The sequence below is a fragment of the Hemicordylus capensis genome, chromosome 9 (assembly GCF_027244095.1).
Source record: "Hemicordylus capensis ecotype Gifberg chromosome 9, rHemCap1.1.pri, whole genome shotgun sequence".
Classification (NCBI taxonomy): domain Eukaryota; kingdom Metazoa; phylum Chordata; class Lepidosauria; order Squamata; family Cordylidae; genus Hemicordylus; species Hemicordylus capensis.
Genome location: NC_069665.1, coordinates 723,407 through 743,341, shown reverse-complemented (window position 1 = coordinate 743,341; position 19,935 = coordinate 723,407). Strand labels below are relative to the sequence as shown.

At 61.8% G+C, this 19,935-nt stretch overlaps 1 protein-coding gene across 1 annotated transcript; it reads left to right on the top strand.

Annotated features, from left to right (window-relative positions):
- The first annotated feature begins 5,102 nt into the window (after positions 1 to 5,102).
- On the top strand, positions 5,103 to 19,682 carry ST3GAL2 (ST3 beta-galactoside alpha-2,3-sialyltransferase 2). Its single transcript, XM_053271263.1, has 6 exons — positions 5,103 to 5,473; positions 9,445 to 9,638; positions 12,979 to 13,158; positions 14,023 to 14,068; positions 15,558 to 15,677; positions 16,399 to 19,682. The coding sequence occupies exons 1-6, from the start codon at positions 5,144 to 5,146 to the stop codon at positions 16,570 to 16,572; spliced, it is 1,044 nt and encodes a 347-aa protein (XP_053127238.1). The 5' UTR covers positions 5,103 to 5,143; the 3' UTR covers positions 16,573 to 19,682.
- The last annotated feature ends 253 nt before the right edge of the window (positions 19,683 to 19,935 follow it).

Genomic DNA, 19,935 nt, shown 5'->3' with positions numbered 1-19,935 from the left:
CCTAAGCAGATGTAAAGGAAGGGGGAGCAGTGTGTGATCTAATAGGAAGGGAAGGGGGCAGAGGGGAGGGGTTCACGGCAGCCGATGTCTGGGGCCAGCCTTGAGTGCCTTGCTTCAGGAATCCTCTTCAGAGCTTTAGTGTCTCAGTCACAGAGTAATTCCATTGTGTCCAGGGCAGCTATAAAAGAAGAAAAGGCTGCTTGTGTGGCTTTCCTCCTGCAGTACATTAAACAGATGCTTTCTAGGAAGCTGTAGCCGCTTTACGAATGGGGCGGGCGGGGGGGGGCAGCCCAGAGTGGTCTATTAGCACGTGCAGAAACCCTCAGCCCGCTCCCCGCCAAGAACTTGGCCTTGACCCCCCAGTGGCAATGCATCTTCGTAATGAGGGGGGCCAGTGGCTTCGTGGGGGGCAGCCAAGGACAGGATCCAGATCTGAAGTGGGTTCTAGAAGGCCGCGTTCCCGCTGCCTTTGGGGTTGGGTTCAGGGCAGCGCGTTCCCCTTCGGCCGGCCCAAGGCCCTGCCTCCACTGGGTGTGCAGCTGCAGCTCTGCCGCTGTAGCCGGGTCCACCTTGCCGAAGAGAACGGGGAGAGTTCTGGGCCCAGCCCGGCTGCCTTCCTCAAGTCGCTCCCGTGGAAGTGAGCCGGGAATACTGACATGCCATTTTAAATTCTCGTTTGGGCTGCTGCCTCTTGCCGTGTCTGGGTGGACACTTGTGAAAGGGAGATGGGCTGATAGGAGGGGCCTGGACCCTGGAGCATTGGCTCCTGTTGGGAGTGCACGGAAGGCCACCATTTCAGGCCAAACCGCCTGGGGAAGGCTGACGGGTGCCCTGGCCCTCCCCGTGGGCTGCAGCTGGGCCTCCCAGCCCAGGGGCCCAGGCATCCTTGGCTGTCCTCCCCAGCCACAGGGGCCAAAGGGGTTTCTTCTTTGCATAGCCAGAGAAACCTTGTGCCCGATACGGCATTAGAGGCAGCACACCTGCTGAAAACATTTCTGACCAAGCTCCTGGCAAAGATCAGTCCTAACATTCTGCTCCCCAAAATGTGGACATTTGGAGAGGAGAGCTGGTCTTGTGGGAGCAAGCCTGACTTGTCCCCTGAGCTAAGCAGGGTCCACCCTGGTTGCATTTGAATGGGAGACTAGAAGTGTGAGATTCCCCTCAGGGGACGGAGCTGCCGCTCTGGGAAGAGCATCTAGGCTCCAAGTCCCCTCCCTGGCGGCAGCATCTCCAAGGTAGGGCTGAGAGAGATTCCTGCCTGCAACCTCGGAGGAGCCGCTGCCAGTCTGTGCAGACAATACTGAGCTAGATAGACCAAGGGTCTGACTCAGTATTTGGCAGCTTCCTATGTTGTTATGACATGGGCGGTTTCCTCCTGGCAAAAAACCAACTGCAGCTTTGACTCACTGCTGGTGTGATGAGCCTGATGTCTGCCACTGGACTCTGTGTGTGTGTGTGTTAGAGCGGAGCCCTCTGGCCACGCTGCTGCCGGGCTGGCTGCACTGAGAGTCCTGCCAGCTTGGGGCGGGGGGGGGGGGCGGCTCCTCCCCCAGGCGGAGGGTGCCACAGGCCGCTGGGTCCCAAGGGGAGCCTCCGTTGCTGGCACGGAAGATCTGTGTTGAGCGAGACGGCTGGTGGGGGAGGGGGTGGCCTGGCGAGGGCTTGCCTCCTGCCGGGTGTGCTGCAGTGGCCTTGGGCAAGCAGCCGCCCTCCTTGCTCCCAGGCAGCAGGTGGTCTGTGGGGGAGTGGGGGGAGCAGTGGCTGCTGCCCCTGCCCCCCCTCCTCCTCACCCCCCTGCTCCCACTGTGTCCCCAAGTCTGGCAGCGGCTGCTTTGCAGAGCGTCGGCCTTCCCTCGGGGGCCCCCTCAGGCAACTCGGGGGCCTCTGTCCTCCCAAGGAGGCCTTGAGCTGCCAGCTGCCCCCTCTGCCCCCACACATATCTGCAAGGCAGACGGCAAGCGAGGGAGCCTGGAATGGCTGGTCAGCGGAGCTGGCGAGGGCCCTCTGTGTCAGCGTCAGGCGGGTCCCAGGGTGGCGCTTGAGCCAGCCAGAAACCTCGAGCTTCTGCCTGGGGGGGGGGATGCTGCAGCTTCTCTCCAGCCTCCACATCGCTGGGATTCGGGAGCCGGGCTTGGGGCTGGTCTCCACGTGGGAGGTTGAGCCCCTCTTCCTCCCGGACCGCCTTGGGGTGGCAGCAGAGCGGGCAACCGCTTCGGACGGAGGGACGGGGGATGCCGCCTTCATCAAAGTGCCCTCCCTGCCTGCAGAAAACCAGGGAGGAGGCCAGGATCTTGCTGCAGGGCAGGGGGCCCCTTAACGCGGGGCGGGCTCAGGCATGGCAGCGTCACCCCCCTTCCCACCTGGCGCTGTTGGCTTGAGCACTGCTTGTGCCTGGGGGCGGTGGGGGGCGGGATTCAGCCACCTGGCCCAAGTGCTCCGCTGGAAGGCTGTGGCCATGGGCAGCAGAGGACCCCTCTCTCTCCTCCCCACAGTGGGGTGAGGGCCCCCCTGCCCCAGCAAGCCAGGCCCCCTCTCGGAGGTTCATTGGCCACAGGTCCAGGAGGCACCCAGGAGGCTGCCGTTATCCAATACGGAGAGCATTCTGCTACCAGGAGACGTGGGCATGGCTGCAGACTGAGGCAAGCTTCTATGAATATTGTTTGATCGCGTTATGAAACTGGCGTGTGCAAAACATGCACACCGGGAGACTCCAGGTGAATATGACCAAACTCCTCGTGCTCCAGGCATGGCGTATCCACTCAGGGAGTTTTGGTTCAAACTTGGGTCCCGGATGCCTTTGGTCTGCCGTTTGTGTCACCCCCAGCCATGTGGGGCATTGTGCGGGCAGGGGGGGGGGGCACAACACCCTTCCACTTAGCAGCTGCTGCTGGGGACAAAGAGGCGAGGCCTCCCCTGCCTGGCCCCGCTTGCGGACTTCCCAGGGGCCTGCTGGGGGCTGCAGCTGGGAGCAGGAGGCTGGAGAGCCCGGCAGGAACTCAGGGCTGCCTTGTGAGTGAGTGAGTGAGTGAGTGAGTGGTGGGCAAGGCCCATCCGAGAACCCAAAGGTCTTGCCTCGGTTGGGGGGGTTTTGTTGTTTAATGGTGAGGTGAAAGGGCAGGTTTCTAGCCCCTGTGGATTTGGGAGAAATGGCTGCAATTTGCTGCCAAAGATTTGTCGGCCAGGCGAGGTCTCCGGTGACCCTGACTGGTCGCGAGAGCAGCACAGTTCTCGCTCGGCATGTCTGCTCAGAAGTAGTCCAGTCCCTCTGAGTCCTGTGATGCTTCCTTTCTAGGATGTGGGTCGAGGCAGAGGTCCCAGAGGACCTTGGAAACTGGCATGCTCACCAGTAGCACTTTGCCCGGAGGGGGGGGGGGGGCACCAAAGGAGGCTTAGCTGCCTCTGCTTCCCGGCAGCAGCTGGGGTAGTTCCTCTCTCCCCCGCCCTGTCCAAGAGCTGTGCTGCCTGCAGGCTGGCCATTTGTCAGGTAGAGCCATGCAGCTCTGCCTGTTGAGTGGCCAGCCTGCAGGCAGCACAGCTCTCCGGTGGCAGAGAGGAGAGTGACACACACACCCACCCACCCCGCTCATTAGGGTAAGCCATTGGTGCTAACTCATCTCACACGCACCCTTTAGGCTCCGGTGTGAACTCCTAGCCTTCTCCCGCTGACGTTTAAGTCACTTTGGGCGCCTTTGGGAACAAGAGCGAGATACACTGTCCAAACTTGCCCACATGGCTGTTTGAAAACACTCCCTCCTCCAGTGTCTGTTCAGAGGTTTGACACTGTCGCGCTCAGAACTGCTTTAGCCAGCCCGTCTGTGCTGATGAGTTACGTGCCAAAGGCCCTCCCATACAGATTTCCGGTAGGGATACGTTCGGCAGCCCTAAAACTTGCATGCCGGGTGTGTGAGAGAGAGGATGGCCCCATAGCAGAATGTGGTTGGCTTCTTTTTAAATCGGGGTGGGGGGGGCGGTGTTCTTGGAGACCAAGGTAACAATCTGAAGTCTGGACTGAAATATGCCTGGGGCCATCCCCGACTCTCTCTCTCTCTCTCTGGTTGTAGTGGGCGGGGGATGTGGCTGGCCGGCCTGCCACCCTCTGGCTTCCCTCCCTGTCAGGCTGCTTGGACACTGGGAGGGGGGCATTCCCCTGCCAGCGACCCTCCCCCCCACCCCACCCCCACCAGCAGGCTCCCTCCCTCCCTCTGTCTCCCAGGGTTGTTGCTCCAGCTGTTACTTGATCCCTGCCCTTTTTGTGTGTGTCTCTCTCTCTCTCTCTCCTAAAAAGCCTCCTTTTCTCTCCAGTTCCAGGGCTTTGTTGCAGCAGAAGCTCCTCTGGGCAAGCCAGTGGAGAGGAGAAGGTTGCCAAGGGATTATTGAGAAGCCTGAGCAGAGGAGGAGGAGGAACGCGGAGGAGGCTGCAGCTCCATGCCTGGCAGGCGGCGGCGGCTGGGAGAGGCTGTTGCAGGACTAAGTGGCTGGGAGCTGCGTGTGCAGCAGCAGCAGCAGCAGGCAGGGCGAGGGGGCCGGCAAGCAGGCAGGCAGGCAGCCCACCCAGGCGGCCCCGAGCCTTGCTGCAGATGTGCCGCTGATCGGAGTGCCGCTGCCGCTGTCTCCCAGGTGACGGCAAGCAGAGGCCCTTTGCCAAGGCAGGCTGCCGTGCCCTGATGGGGGGCTTGGGCAGCCTCTCCTCGCCGGGTGCTGGTGAGGAGGGACCGGGGCTCCGTAACCCCAAGGATGATGGAGCTGCTCGGATAGCTGGCCAGTGGCGACTGCCTCTCGCTGAGCCGGTGCTGCCTTGAAGCTCCTGCCGAGGACGAGAGGGGAGCAGGACATCTCCCCGGCCGCCTGGTTCCAGACTGGAGGGTCCTGATTGCGGCCAAGAGGGGGGTCTCTGCCCATGAGAGGGGCCGGCTGCTCTTGGTCTGTGGCCCAGGCCCTGGCGTTGCGGAAGGCGGGCGCGTTGGCTGTGGGCCCAGGGCCAGCCCGGAGGACTAGTGGCTGGGGGCTTCCGGGCACGCTGGGCCTGTAGCACCTGCCCCCGGTTGCTGGGGCGTGTCTGCCAGCGCTGGACTCCCTGCCGGAGGCAGGCCAGGCGGGGGGAGGCAGGCCAGGAGAGCCGCCCCTGCCCTCCCCACATGCCGCCATGAAGTTTTCCCTGCGCTTCTGGCTCCTGTCCACGGCCCTCCTGCTGGTCTTCGTCATGTCGCTGCTCTTCACCTACTCCCACCACAGCATCGCCTACCTGGACCCCGGGGGGCTGGGCGGCCTCCACCGGGTGAAGCTGGTGCCGGGCTACGCAGGGATGCAGCGCCTCAGCAAGGAGGGCCTCTTTGTGCACGGCTGCGCTTGCCACCGCTGCATGGTGGGCCTGGGCCACTCGGAGTGGTTCGACAGCCGCTACGACAGCCGCATCTCCCCCGTCTGGACCCAGGAGAACTTGGAGCTGCCGCCGGACGTCCAGAGGTGGTGGATGGTGAGTCCGGGGAGGCTTCTCCCTCTCTCTTCCCGGCTGGCAGTGGGGGTGGGGTGGGGGGCTCCTCCTGCTTCCCAGCCCTTCGGCCCCATTGCTTAGCCGGGGGGCTTTGGTCTTGCTCTGCCCTAGCCTTGCAGATCAGCCACGAGAAACTGGCCGCCTGGTTCTCAGGCCCTCTATCCTGTGTCCCAAGGAGAATTATGACAGGCAGGCCCGTCGTCGAGAACCTATTGGACAAAGGGGCTTATTTATTTTATATTGATTTGATTTGATTTGTCAGATTTGTACACTGCCCCCAAACATTTGTCTCTGGGCAGTTAACAACAACATAAAACAAGTTAAAACTTACACAAAAATCTTAAAACAATTAAGGCAATCTAAAAAATAAAAACAGGTTAAAACTTAAAAATTCAAAAAGCTGGAAAAGCTTGGGGGAAGAGGTGGGTTTTCAAGTGCTTTTTTAAAATTGCCAGAGATGGAGAGGATCGTATTTCAGTAGGGAGCACATTCCACAGTCTCGGGGCAGCAACCAAGAAGGCCCGTCCCCGTGTGGCCACTAGCTGAGCTGGCGGCAACTGGAGACGGACCTCTCTGGACGACCTCAATGGGCAGTGGGGCTCCTGATGAAGAAGCCGTTCTCTTGAATACAAATATTTGGCATCGTGATATTTGGCAACATCTACATACCCTGCTCTCAGCAAAATGTCTCTCTGTGAGTGTGAGGCATCTGAAAGCCCCTGGGTGAGGAAGTGTGTAAGGGCCAAAGAGGGGGCCCTCAAGATTGGGGCAGGGGGGCAGGCAGGAGGAGGGGGACCACGGACAGGTGTGTGTGCACCTCTGAACGCCTCCACTGCAGCATCACGAAATATAGATCTGCAACCATGAGAGGCAGAAAAGGGGGTGGGTGGGTCTCTTGAAAAGCAGCAACCCTCAGAATCCAAGCTTGCCTACTGGATCTCTCTCCAGCAGATGTCCCCTTCTGTGCCTGTGGGTGGTGGGGAGTCCCCTTGGCACGAGCGGCAGAAGGCTAGCTGGCCTTCCTCTTCGTAGGTGGGGCCTGCTGTGAGGCCTGGAGCAGATCGCCCTTGGGGATTTCTTCAAGGGAAACTGGGGCTCTGGTCGGTTGGCCCTGGAGGTGTCTGGGAGCCCCCCCACCCTTGTCTCAAGAGGCCACCTGGCATGTTAGCTGCTGACCTCTTCCGGCTCTGCACCTCCAACACCCCACCGCATTCTGCTCTGGGCCCACCAGTCTACCCGGATCTAGGAAGCCTTTGCTCTCAGGGTGCCGGGAGGCGGGTACACACACACACACACACACACACACACACACACACACACACACACACCCATGAGCAAAGGCTTCCTAGTTCCAGCGAAAATGGAGGGGAGGCAGGAGAGAGGCCTGTCGAGTTGGGAATGGTCTGGAGAGAGGGCAGAGTGGCCCCGTCTGGGCACTGTGGGGAAAGGACCTTGGAGAGAGGAAGGGAGCACCTGGGCAGGAGCTTTGCAGCGGAGAGGGGGCAGCTAACCGAACACACCCACTCCAGCCGGTTCTGCCCATCCGTTTTCCACAAGCCTCCGTCGGTGGAGTCTGGAGTCTCCCTGGAGCCTGCCTCGTTGCTCGCTGGGCTCAGAGGACCAGAAGACTGTGACTCCTCCTCCCTGCCTGCCTCTCCCCGCCCCCCCGGAGCCCCATGGCGTTAGGCGCACCACTGCCCTGGGTTGGTCCTGTTCCCGCTAGACTGAACAGTTTTCCGCTCGTCCTCCGTGTCCCCGCACCCCAGCCTGAATTTGCAGAGCTTCGTGCCTTCTGTGGGAAAGGTCTTGCCTTGGCCACCATTCCCTCCAAGCACTCTGCACGGGGCTGGCCCTGGAGACTGTTCAGAAGCTCCCGCTGGTGTGAGAGGCCATTGCCTGCCTTCAGCGGAGGGCAGCCGTGGAGGCCCTTGGGGGCCGACTCGTGCTCAGTTGCACGGCCTCTGCCTTCCAAGCACGATCTGAGGGGTCGCTGCTGCTTTTGCTGGAGCTAGCCATGGAGGGTTGAAGAAGGGCCCGTGGGGGTGGGGGCTTGCCCTGTTGACTCGTAGCGGGGTCTTCAAGGGGGCGCTGCGCATCATTCTTTGGCAGGAGCCTCTTCAGGCTCCACGCCCCACTTGGGGAAGAGCTCTTAGCCTCAGGCCGGGGCCTGCCCCTCCCTTCCCCAAGGCGTGGCCTCAGTGCCTGCCGTGGGAGGCTCTGGGCCTGGGCGGAGGGCTCTGTCTAGATGGGCCCAGCCCCTGCCCCTCTGCGGCCACTCGCTCCAGCCCCCTGGGAGAGGCTCCATTCCGGGCAGCACCATGACCATCTGTCTGGCGGAGGCTGTGGAGCTTTTTGCTGAGCGAAGCGGTTGGCTTTGCTGCAGAGGCTGGACTTCTGAGCCACCTTTCAAGGCCCAGATGGGGGCTCCCTCTGGCCATCTCACGCAGCGGCTCTTCCTTGCCTCCCCTGGCAGATCCCATGTTGTGTTGTCAGGAGCATCACTGCTTGCAGAAGCAGAGCCCTCACCCTCCTGGGCGGCTGGAGGCTCTGGGGCCGCGTGAGGGCCAGTCCTGACGGAGCAGTTGAGCAGCCGCAGGGCTGATCTCGGGAGGACTCCCAAAGCAGCAGGCCTCTGGGTGCCGCTGGGGGGCTCGCAGGCTGGTGCTGGCCACCTGGATCAAGGGAGTGTGAAGAGTCAGCCTTCTGGGAATGGAGGGGGGGGCAGGTTTGTGTTTTCTGTGGGAGGTTAGACGTTGCCCGAGGATCAGCACCAAGGACAGCAAGTCTAATGGTCGTCGGTATGTTCAGAAGCTGGGCTGGGCGTGTTCTAAAGAGAGGGGCCCGGGTTTTTTAGATCCCTCACGCCTGCCTGGCCATCAGGATAACCGGCTGGACATTACATTGGTCACTTGTGGCCAAGCCACTGGCAAAGAGGAGGCACAGCAGAGAGCTGGGGTTGAACATCGGCCACGGACCACTTTCGGAAGTGGCGCTTTCTCCTCTCCGCACTGGAGGTGCCGCTTGTTGGCAGGCTCTCACGTGGAAGCTGCTCGTGGCCCGTCTCTCCCAGCATGCTCTGCTCCCACCGGGAAGCAGATCTCCAGGTCTCGGGCAAGGAAGGGTCTCTCTTGGACTGGAGATGCTGGAGGTGCAGCCAGGACCCTCTGTGGGCGAAGCAGGTCCTCTGCTGCAGAGCCCCCGTGTTGGGGGTGGCTCCCGCTGGTGCCTCCTCCTTCCCTGGGTCTGGGCTTGGGGGGCGGGAGGAAGCAGAGTGCAAACCCCTTTCCCTACATCCGCTCGCTGCCTCGTGATTTGAGATGTTGCTCCGCAGATGCCCTGCTCTGTGCTTTGGCCATCGCTGCTGCTGCTGCTGCTCCTCCACCTCTTCTGTCCTTTCTGCCTCTCCCTCCCTCCCTCCCTCTCAATGATTAGCTGCCCTGAGCCCTGTCTTGCCTTTCCCTCCTGCTGTCCCAGAAGGCAGCATGAAGAGAGATGGCTGCCGGGCATGTCGGCATGCCACCCCCTCCCCGCAGACAGATGGTGGGTGTTGCGTGCCGACTCGCCTTCCCAGGGGCAGGTTCACAGTGCTCCGTAATATACATCCCGCTGATCTAGCAGTTCCAGAGTGCTTCGTGTGCCTGTCCTGGCCATCCTTAAAACCGCCCTGCAGGGTAGGCAAGGGCCCTGTTGCCTCCCCCGGTTGCAGGGCTGAGGCAGCGAGGGAGTTGCTTGCCCCAGGCCGCCCAGCGAATTCCCGGCAGAGGGAACCTTTGACGCAGGGAGGTCCTGACTGGTCGCCCGGAAGACTCCTGGCCGCTGCACCCCTTGCCGCTGGCACGGCATCCGCGCGCTTGGTCTGCTTGGCCTTTCCTGCTGCCCCACTTGTGGGAGGGCAGGGGCTGCTGGCCCCCCATGGCCCGGCTCCAACGCCCCCCCCCCTTGTCTGTCCTTAGATGCTGCAGCCGCAGTTTAGGTCCCACAACCTGAACGAAGTCTTGGGCAAGCTGTTCCAGATCGTCCCTGGAGAGAACCCCTATGGGTCCCAGGACTCCCGGAGGTGCCGGCGCTGTGCCGTGGTGGGCAACTCGGGCAACCTGCAAGGCTCTGGCTACGGCAGGGAAATCAACGGCCACGACTTCATCATGAGGTGAGTGGCTGGGAGCAGGAGAGGCGGGGGGGGGGGCCGCCAAGGGTGCACAGCGGCCCCTCCTTCCCCGAGCTCCGTCGGCTCCTCTCCCTCCCGCTCCAGGGTTAATGAGAGCCGTGCTGCCTGCAGGCTGGCCATTCACCAGGTAGAGCTGATGTGCAGCTAATGCTGGGCTAAGGTGGGGCAGCAGCGGGAGGAACAACCAGAGCTCCAGGAAGCAGAGGCCGCTGCGCCTCCTTTGCGGGGAGGGCCGGGGCTGGGGCCGGGCCATCAGGTGGCGGCTGCCTCCACCCCTCTGCTAGGCTGCCTCTGGCTTTAGAGGACGCCGGCCCAGAAAAGGGGGCCAAGCAGTCTGGCATGTGAGAGGAAAGGCTCTTCCTGGTCGGATCTGGATCTGGCTTCTGTCCCTGCAAGGGAAGGGGGTGGACTCCCAGGTCCGCGTTGGCTGCCGAGCGGCCCCGGCCATCTTGGCCTTCTTCGCGTTGGCTCCCTCGAGCTGTCCCCTGGCCCTTTTGCGGAGGGTGTGTCTGCCTTGGGGCTGCTCCTGCTTCTCTCCAGGAATTGCACTGCGTTCTGGAAGGTTTGGGGTGGCTCTGTCTGCAAGGTGTCTGAAGGAGCTCCAGACCAGTGCAAAGTGGGCGAACCGCCTGACTGAAATGTTTTTGCATCGCAGACAGAGCCAGAGGTGTGAGTGATGCTTGTGAGCCTTGGTCAGAGCAGGGCGCAGCCTCTCAAAGCTATCGGACGCCCCGTCTGCATGGGGCGCTGTGCTTCGTGAAGGCTCTGGGTGTCTCTGCTCAGGCGCACAGTTTTGTGGGCTGGGCTCCCCTTCTTTCCAGCACAGGACTGGGTCAGTGGGCAACCAGAGATCCTGGCCTGGCCTGGGATCTCGGCTCTGCTGGGCTAGATGACAGAATCGCCCAGCTAGTTTATCTCCCTCCCAGAGCTCTGTGTCTGTCAAAACACCAGGGATTCCGTCTGTTGTCTCACACCTTTATCAGTTTTGTGGCAGCAACTAATCTTTGGAACTCATTGCCTCTAGATATGTGTGATGCAGTCCCTCCCACTCTTGAGCAAGACAGGCAGCCTCAAGAGTTGAGACAGATTGGTTTTCAGAGGCCTTCTCTCTAACATGCCGAGATTTTATTTTTAAGCTTGGTGTCTCTCTTCCTTTCCTTTTTCATGTATCTGTTCAGAATGTGAGCTTGTGGGCAGAGTTTTCTGTGTGTGTGATCTTGGTACAACACCCGGATTTCGAAGTGGTTAAGAGAAGTAGTCCCGGGCAGTGGCGCGTCTGGCAACGGCCTCCGAGTGTGCCTTCCCTTGTAGGCAGCGATCTGCCTTGGCCATCGCTGCTGCTCATGATGGCTGTAACTGGCCTCCAGGACTGGAGGCAGAAGCCCTGCTGTTGGGGAGCAGACCACAGGGCCGCTGGGGCCAGCTGGCCACCATCTCCTGCTTGGGGGGAGGGGGCGGCTTCCCAGAGGCAGCTGGCTGGTGGCCAGCGTGGAAAGCCGGACGCTGGGCCTGCTTGATCTGATCTGGCCGGACTTCGCTTCGTCTTTCATTGCATGTCTGTGTGTGTGTGTGTGTTGCCAAAGCACAACTGTACCAATAGGATAAATCAAGGCGCAAAGGGCAGGCCGCCTTGGGCTGGGTTAGCCAGAGTCGCTCTGAACCATGCCATGCAGGGGGGCCATTCCTGACTGCAGGCTGCAGCTCAGCACCGCTCCCAGCGCTCTGGATGAAGCCACTTCTGTCTGTGTGAACCTGCAGCCGAGGCCCTGCCCGTGGCGACAGGCCTTGCAGGAGTTTTCTGGGGGAGCTGATGGGGCCATGAGATCAGCTCCCGGCTGTGGCGGGAGGGCAGGGCCTGGGCAGCCTCAGAGCAGCCGCCGGCGGCGGCGGCTGCTGGCCACTCTCCTCCTCCGAGCTCAGCCGTGCAGCTGGGACTGGTGGCCCGCTCCAGTGCAGAGCTCCTGTTCCCTTGCTGCACTCTGCTGGCAGAGCTGCTGAAACGCAGCTGGCGTGAGCGTGCCCTGTGCCGCTGCCGCTGGGGAAGTGAGCCACAGGAACTCCTCCCTGCCCCTAGCGAGCAGGAGAGGGAAGCGGGCTTGGCTGGATCCTGGGCCCACACGGGGTGGTGCTGGTGCTGGACTCTGTTTGAGGCTGGCTGGCTGGCTGACCCTGGCCGGGCTCGTGTCTGTAGCTCTTCAAGGCCTTTGGAACCCCTGGGATGGGACAGGAGCAAGAGCAAGGGCTCTCTTCAGCACGCTGTGGGGCAGGGAGTGGGGGGAGCCCTTATTCTTGCCAGAAGAAGCTTGCACGCGAGCGCGCACCCCCCCCATCTTAAGCTCTGGGAATAGAAGCAACCTACCCAGCCCCGGAAAGTGTGAAGAGGCCTCTCCCGTAGTAACCCCAGTGCTCTGTCTCTGTGATAGGCAGAACTGGTGCCTCCCCTGGCGATGGCGACATCGGTTGCCTCTCCATGAGATGCTTGAGGCCACTTAACAAAAAGGGTCCATATGGGACCAGCCATTTAGACACAGCAGAAAGTCAATCCAAAACTGTGTTAGCAGCAAAAGTAAGAGCAGAATTGAGAAATGGGGTGGGGTTGGTGTCCCGTCCCTCCTGCTGCTGGTAGCGCCACCCGCGCTGAGATGGCTCTCCTGCAGAGGATGCTCTTCAGTGTGCCCCCCGCCCCTGGCAGCTCCATTTGCATTTCCTTGGCACAAGGGAGTTAAGTCTTGGACATCGTTTGTACGTGGTCTGCATATTCAGGTGGTGATTAATGCAGGTTGAGAGAACTTGCAGAATTTCTTATTTTGCAGAATTCTGCAGACTGCAGGTGTGCTCCTTCGGTAGTCCCAGGGAGGAGCAAAAGGCACTGAAGCACCTCTAGGAGAATCTGGGTTGGCCATTTTTCTGGCTCTGAGACCGCTTTGTCCGCGGATGGTCAATCGCCTCTTGGTGACCATGAGGGCTAGAAACCTGCTTTTGTTTGTGTTAAATGGGTGAGCTTCTGAAGAAACGATGTTCCTGCCACTCTTGTGGTGCACGGTGGCCTGTGCGAAGCCCACGGATCTCTCCCAGGGACCTGCCAGGCCTGTTCCTCTCCCCTCTCCTGCCTTGTACCTCTTCCTAGCATGGCGGCTGGGGTCCAGATATGCCACATCACAAGCCATCCCAGGGCGTCCTGACCCTAACCCCTGCAAAGATCTGCCCTGACCTTCCTCTTGACAGATCTTGGCGTGGGGTGAGCTATGAGCCGCTCTTTCTTTGCACCAGTGAGATGATCAAGACTTTCTCCTCCCCCCCATCCCCGGCTCTCTGTCCACAGAATGAACCAAGCCCCCACGGTGGGCTTTGAGGCAGATGTTGGGAGCAGGACCACTCACCACTTCATGTACCCGGAGAGTGCCAAGAACCTGCCAGCCAATGTCAGCTTTGTTCTCGTGCCCTTCAAGGCCTTGGACCTGCTGTGGATTGCAAGCGCCCTCTCGACCGGCCAGATCCGCTTGTACGTATCCTGCAGGCACCCTGTGGGGCTCAGGAGGAGAGCTGCTCGGGTGGCAGCAAGCAGGACTTGTCCCCGTAGCTAAGCAGGGTCTGCCCTGGTTGCATTTGAATGGGAGACCACATGTGTGAGCACTGCGAGATCTTCCCCTTATGGGGAATGGGGCCCCTCCGGGAAGAGCAGAAGAAGGTCCCAGGTTCCCTCCCTGGCAGCAGCTTCTCCAAGATCAGGCTGAGAGACACTCCCGCCTGCAACCCTGGAGAAGCCGCTGCCAGTCTGTGCAGACAATACTGAGCTAGATGGACCCAGGGTCTGACTCATGATATGGCAGCATCCTATGTCCCCCCTTGGCCCGTCTCACCCGGGACTATCTGCACAGACTGGCAGCAGTCTCCAGGTTTGCGGGTAGGGAAGGGGTTTCCGCAGGCCTACCTGGAGATGCTGCCATGCCAAGCAGCGGCTCTGGCCCCATCCCCGACTGTGGGGCTCACTGGCCCCTCCTTTATTTTGGATTGGCCTCTTTCCATGCTTTCTGCACATGATGTTCAGGCGCAATGCGCCCGGCCCTTTGCTTGACTTCCAGGCTCTTTGAGGGCCAGTTCTGGGCCAGGGCAGTTGGCTGGGAGGGGGACCCAAGCAAGCGGCGTTCTCTGCTCGGCACCCCAAGCACTGGCAACGCTCCTTGGGGCAGATGTGGGGTGGTGCAGCCCCTTCAGTGCTGCTCCTGTTGACTGCCAGGGGCAGAGGGCCGGGGATGCTTCTGGCCTGTTCGGGCTCCCCTTTGGGCGGGGCGGGCGGGGGGGGCGCAGTGCATCCCTTGGGGGCTGGACTGATCTCTCTCTCCCCCCCCTCCCTCCCTTCCGCTAGTACCTATGCGCCTGTGAAGCCCTTCCTTCGGGTGGACAAGGAGAAGGTAAGGCTGGCCCCTCACTGGCCTCTCTGCCCTATGGCGGGGGCGGGGGGGCGACTGCAGAGCCGTGGGTTTCACTCCCAACAGCTGGCCAGGAAGGCAGAACTCCCAGCCTTAGGAAGAGCTGTAGCGGGTGCAAATGGATGCCTCTTGTGGGGCTATGAGAGGGGCCTGCGGCCTTTTGGGTTTTGCAAGCGACGGGGGGGGGGGGCAGTGCTTCAGGTAGAAGCAGGTGTGTCTAGAAGCGGTTCAGACCCCCATATTCTTCACAGTGAATATGGATGGCTCTGCAACAATCCACGTGGGGTGAGAGCCCTGTGCCCCTCCTCCTGCCCTGCCCAGCTGCTTTCCTGCAGAGAGCAGAGCTCACGGGGCGTGTTGGACGCACGCTGGGGTGCGTGGAGCTCCCTCGGTGAGCTTGGGCCAGCTGCTCTTCATCAGCCTGGCCTGCCTCGCAGGGTGGTTGTGAGGGGGGAGGTGGGGAAGGGCCCATGTGCTGCCCTCGGCTCCTCAGAGGAGCGAAGGGCCCTTCCGCGGTGTGTGGAGCCCATCAGCAAGACCCTGGCCAGGGCAGGGGTGTGAGGGCTGCCTCCCCGCCTCTCAGGCCAGATGTTAGGAGAGGGCACACAGAGAGGACCCCTGCACAACCCTTGGCAGAGGAGGACTGGCCTTGGGGCAGCAAGCATGAATGGTCCCCCTTGATGAGCAGGGTCTGCCCTGCTTTGCATCTGGATGGGAGGCGACGTGTGTGAACCCTGTGAGATATTGCCCCCCCCGGGGAAGAGCACCTGCCGCCTGCATGCAGAAGGCCCCCAGTCCCCTCCCTGGCAGCAGCAGCAGCATCGCCAAGAGAGGGCTGAGAGAGACTCCTGCCGGCAGCCTCGGAGAAGCCGCTGCCAGCCTGGGTAGACCGTCCTGAGCTAGATGGACCCAGGGTCTGACTCAGTAGATGGCAGCTGCCTATGTTCCTCTCTCTCACTGGAGGCAGCGATGGGGCCCTTCCAGTCAGTGACTTGTTTCAGCACAAATTCCAGCACAGTCCCCCAGGTGCCCTCCAAGGATGGTGCCCCAGTTCTCATCAGCAGGCGGCAGGAGGAGCAGCGGCGGCGGCGGCCTGCTTGAACTGGTGGCCACTTGTCCCAATGAGCGGGGGGGGCAGGGGGGGCAAGTGCCCAAGGAGGCAGCTCAGGGGACTTGTTCCTGCCTCTGCGCTGCCTGCCAGCTGGCCACTTGCTGGCCCCTGGTTAATGGCACAGCTCTACCTGACAGATGGCCAGCCTGCAGGGGGAGCGGTTGGGGTTGCTCCTGTCCGGAAGCAGAGGCTGCTTGGCCCTGGCTGCCGCTGCCGCCCCTGCCCCCCCCCCCGGCAGCTTGTTAGGAGAAGCCACAGCTGCCTGGAGCTTCATGTGGATGGCGTGAATCCGCCCCCCTCCAGAAGAGCCTTGCCCACAAAGCGAGGCCGGCCTCGTTCCTGGTTCTCTCCCCGCTGCAGGTTCAGATCTACAATCCTGCTTTCTTCAAATACATCCACGACCACTGGACGGAGCACCACGGCCGTTACCCCTCCACAGGGATGCTGGTGCTGTTCTTTGCGCTACACGTTTGCGACGAGGTTGGTCTCCAGCAGGACCCTGACCCTGACCCTAACCCTGGTTGAGTCTGACCCTGGTCTAGCCCTCTAAATTGAAAACAAACAAACAAAAAACTCCGAGTGGATAGTCTGTTCCTGGAATATGATGTGCCTGGACATATTAATCTCTGGTCTCCCTCTATGTATTTTTGTCCTTCTGTCCTGTAATGAGAAGGCCATTGTGGCTCAGGGTGATGGGATTTGTAGCCCAACATCCTCAAGGTCCTTGGGAACCCCCAGCAGGGCCCTGACTAGAGGAGGTGGAAGGAAGAGGCATCCTCCTCCTCCTCCTCCTCCTCCGGTCTGCTTCCCAGGCAGGGCTAAGCACCTGACTGAGTCCGGAAAACGACCTCCTCCTGCTTCTCCATCTCGCCCACGGAGTGACTGCGCTCCTGGGAGTCGTGTCTGGGGTGGGGTGGGGGCAGGACCCTCCCAGCTGCTCTCAGTTGCTCTCTTCGCCCTTGACGTGTGCTGGCTCTGTGAGCTGCCAGAAGCGGGGCGGGATGGACGCCGCTCTCCTGACGGCAGACGGGGTGGAAGCCGATAGGTGGGGAAGAGTCTCTCCCTTCGGCCGGACTTCTAGGTGCATTCAAGGGCCAGTGATGCCCTGGGACTTGGCAGGCGGGAGGCCCCTTCCCCCGGGAGGGGGAGAGGAGACATGGCTTCGGTCATCGACTCCTCTCTCTGCTGTCCTCGGCTGCAGGTGGATGTCTTTGGTTTCGGGGCAGACAGCCGAGGCAATTGGCACCACTACTGGGAGAACAATCGCTATGCGGGGGAGTTCCGGAAGACGGGGGTGCACGATGCGGATTTCGAGGCCCACGTCATCGACCTTCTGGAGAAGACGAACAAGATTGATGTCTATCGCGGCAACTGACCCTCCTGGCGGCATTTCCCAGCATTGACTTTGGGGCCAGCCTTCAGTGGAGGGGCTGCTTGAAAGACGGTTTTGCTTCTGGGCGGGGGTGGCCCGAGTCCCGGGCTGCCCGCAATGCCGCCGGATGCGCCCTGGGCTGCCCGCTCCCCATCCAGACGCAGGTGGGGCAAATGGAACAGATGCTTGCGGAGAGCAGCTGCCGCGAGAGCAAGCCCTTCCGCAGCGAGGGCAAGGAGTGTCGCGCCGCCTCCCAATCCAGAGGATTTTCAAGGACGGCCCGGGGGTGGCGTGGTGGGCGGTGTCCAGCTTGGAGCCGCCTCCTCGTGCGCTCGAACAAATGCTGCGCGCTTTCTGCGGGTGGCGATGGACGGCAGGCACCGCTCCTGGCTGGCGAGCTGACCGTCTGCTGGGTCTCCTGGTGCCCCAGTCCTCAAGGCCTGCCGGGGCCTCCCTTGCGCTGGCCGGGGAGCTTGAACAGGAACGCAGGCCTGAGAATGCGGCACACTTTGCTCTCGCGCACTCTCTCTGGCCGGCTCCAGCTGCCGCTGCCGGGAGAAGCCCTGAAAGTGTCGCCTCGCTCTCGCGCTCGCTCCCTCTCTTTTTCAAACCACCTTGTCTTTGGTAAACAGCAGCTGCTTCCCGCTTTTGCCCAGGGAAGTTCCTTTTTGATGCTGCTTTTGTACGATGCGCCTCGAGAGGCAAAGGAGTCGGCCGCACATCTCTTGCTGCGATGGCAGGGTTAGGGGGAGCTGGGGGAGCCCCGGGGGGGGCTTCCCTTGGAGCCGGTCTCCTGCCGCCCCGATGGTCTTCTGGCCCGTGGAGGGGGAGGTGAGCCGTCGGGCGGCAGGAGTGCAGAAGGGGGGTCTCTGCTTCTGGGACCTCGAAGAGGGAGCCGTGCCAAGGGCCCTTGGCTGGGCAGAACCCGCGGCTGGAGCCCCCCTTCCCCTGCCCCACCCGCCATCTCTCGCCACCGGCCTGGGCTTGGGATCCTACTTGCTCTTCTCCCAGAATCCAAGCAGGGTCCTCCCTCCCCCCTTCCCTCCCCCCCCACACTCTACCTCCAACTCTGTGCAGCCAAGAGGGGTCTCCACTCTGGTGGGGGCTGCCTTCAGATGGAGCAGGAGCCTGGAGGGTGGCGCTCCCCTCCTCCCCTGGGGCGCGCACGTGTGTGTGTGTGTGTGTGTGTGTGTGTGTGTGTGTGTGTTCCAGGGCCTTGCGTGATGTTTCGCTAAAGGGAAGCAGCTGGAGTACTTGGCTCTGAAAAGTGCGCAGGGATTCTGGGATTGGGCCAAAGCACCCCTCTGGTTTACCAGGCAATGTTGCAATGTGGGGAGGGGGCTTTGGAGACCTGAGAGGGGAGCGGCTTGTCCTCCTAATGAGCTGGGGGTGGGGGGCACAGCTGCCTCTGCTTCCCAGAGCTCCATTTGCTCCTCTTTTTCCTCCCACGCCCTGCCTGCAGGCTGGCCATTTGTCAGGTAAAGCTGTGCAGTTAACCACACAGCTCTGCCTGATGAATGCCCAGCCTGGCTCCCATTAATCCTGGGGCAGAGAGAGGGAAAGTGGTGGGGAGCAGATGGAGCTCTGGGAAGGAGAGGCTGCTGTGCCTCCTTCGGTATGCCCCCCCCCGCCCGACTCATCGGGACCAGCGAGGCGCTTCTTTGGCTTGGCCAGAGTCGAGGGGCCCGTCCCCCTCCTGCCTTCATGCCCCCCCACCCCCTTGAGATGGATGCCAAGAAGGGGGGGGGAGTCCAGGCCCAGCAGCCTCTCCTCTGGGGCTGGCTGGCAAATGTGAGCCGTGTCCCCGCTGCGGGACGGACGCTTGGCATGAGGCAGCCTGGGCATCCTCTCAGCCCTCCCTTGCACGAACCAGGCGGCGTTGGGGGCTGGGGCCGGGGCAGCCCCCTCCCCCCCGCCCGGCATGCCTTGGCCTGTCCTCTGCGCTCCCAGCACTGCACTGCACGGCGGTTGGGCTCTGGCCGGCTGCCTCCCGTGCTCTGCTGCTTCCTCCTTCGGGGGCGGGGGGGGCTGCGCTTGAGCACAGCGGCCGGATCCTTGCTGGGGGGTCTCCTCGCCAAGCCTCCAGCCTTGGAGATGGGAAGGGCTGCCGGCCGGGCTCTCGCTCGCCCCCACTGGGCTCGTCGCAGGCATGGCTGCCCCCCCCCGGCACGAAGGCAGCCTTGCCTGGCTCTTCTGTCCTCCTCTCACTCGGCCGCTGGGCCCCCTCTCCGCTTCCGGCGGATCTTCTCTCTCCCTCCCTCCTCCTGCAAGCGCTTGCGACTCTTCAGCCCAGGCTCTTCCTGAGGCGACGTCGTCCATTCCCTTCTGGCTTCCTCAGCTGCAGCTGCCTTCCCTGCCTGCCCAGAGGCAAGAAGGCCGGCCGGCCTCGCTTCACAGGGTGGGCCCGTGGCTGGCCGCCAGCAGCTCCAACATCGCCTGGACCCTTTGGAGCGGTGCCTCAGGCCCCAGGTGGTCATTCTGCCGTGGGGGGGGGGTGTGTGCGTGCGCTGGCCGTCTCTAGGTCGCTGGGGAGTCCTTGGGATGGCGTCATCTGCTAGGAGGCCCCAACATAGGGGAGCAGCGTTGAGGAGGTTGTGAGGGGCTGGGTGTGCTGCTGCCGGGTGAGCCAAGAGGAGGGCCGGCCTGGAGAAGGTGCCCAGGGCTCCTGCCCGTGGCGCCCAACTCACGAGGGCCAGGCCTGACCCACATCCTGGAGAAGTGCCCTGCCCCACTTTGCTGCTGCTGCTTCCTGAACTCCGGCGCGTGGGGAGGCCTGCTTGGTCTGCCTGCTCCTTTGGGTGGCCCGAGTGCCAAGGCCCGCCGACTGGAGCTTCGCCCACGGCCTCTGCCTCCGCCTGCTTCCACATGCAGGTCTCTGGCCAGCAGCCATCCCTGCCGCCTGTCAGGGGTCTGGGGCGGGCTGCGCTTTCCTTGCCCAGCAGCCTGGGGCTGCAGCTACTCTTCCCTATCAGTATTATATGCAGTTGTGCTGCGCCACAGGTTGGTTGGGGGGGGGGGTTGCATTTAAAAAACAACAACTTCACACGCTACAATTGAAAGAAGCTGGATTTATTTTGTGTTCTGTTGTACAAAATAAAATCTGTTTCCCCTTCTGCTGGTTTCTACAATGCGTGTGTGTGTGCGTGCGTGCGCGCGCACAAGCAATTCCTGAGTTGGTTTTTTGCAAAAGAAGAGTGTTTATGTGTGCACGTACGAGGTGGGCAGCCAAACTCTGTCTAGCACCGGTTGGGACGTGTGTCCTCTACTTCATGGATGCAGATTGAGGTCAGGGCGGGGGAGTCTCTCCTAATTTGGAGTTGCTTTCTAAAATGGCTAATCACGGATGCTGTTGAATTGGTTAGGATT

Excerpts from the sequence above, each read along its gene's own strand:
- ST3GAL2 (XM_053271263.1), top strand. The coding sequence starts at position 5,144 with ATGAAGTTTTCCCTGCGCTTCTGGCTCCTGTCCACGGCCCTCCTGCTG. Across the intron at positions 9,639-12,978 it reads GGCCACGACTTCATCATGAG|AATGAACCAAGCCCCCACGG; the intron begins GTGAGTGGCTGG and ends CTCTGTCCACAG. Across the intron at positions 15,678-16,398 it reads CGCTACACGTTTGCGACGAG|GTGGATGTCTTTGGTTTCGG; the intron begins GTTGGTCTCCAG and ends CCTCGGCTGCAG.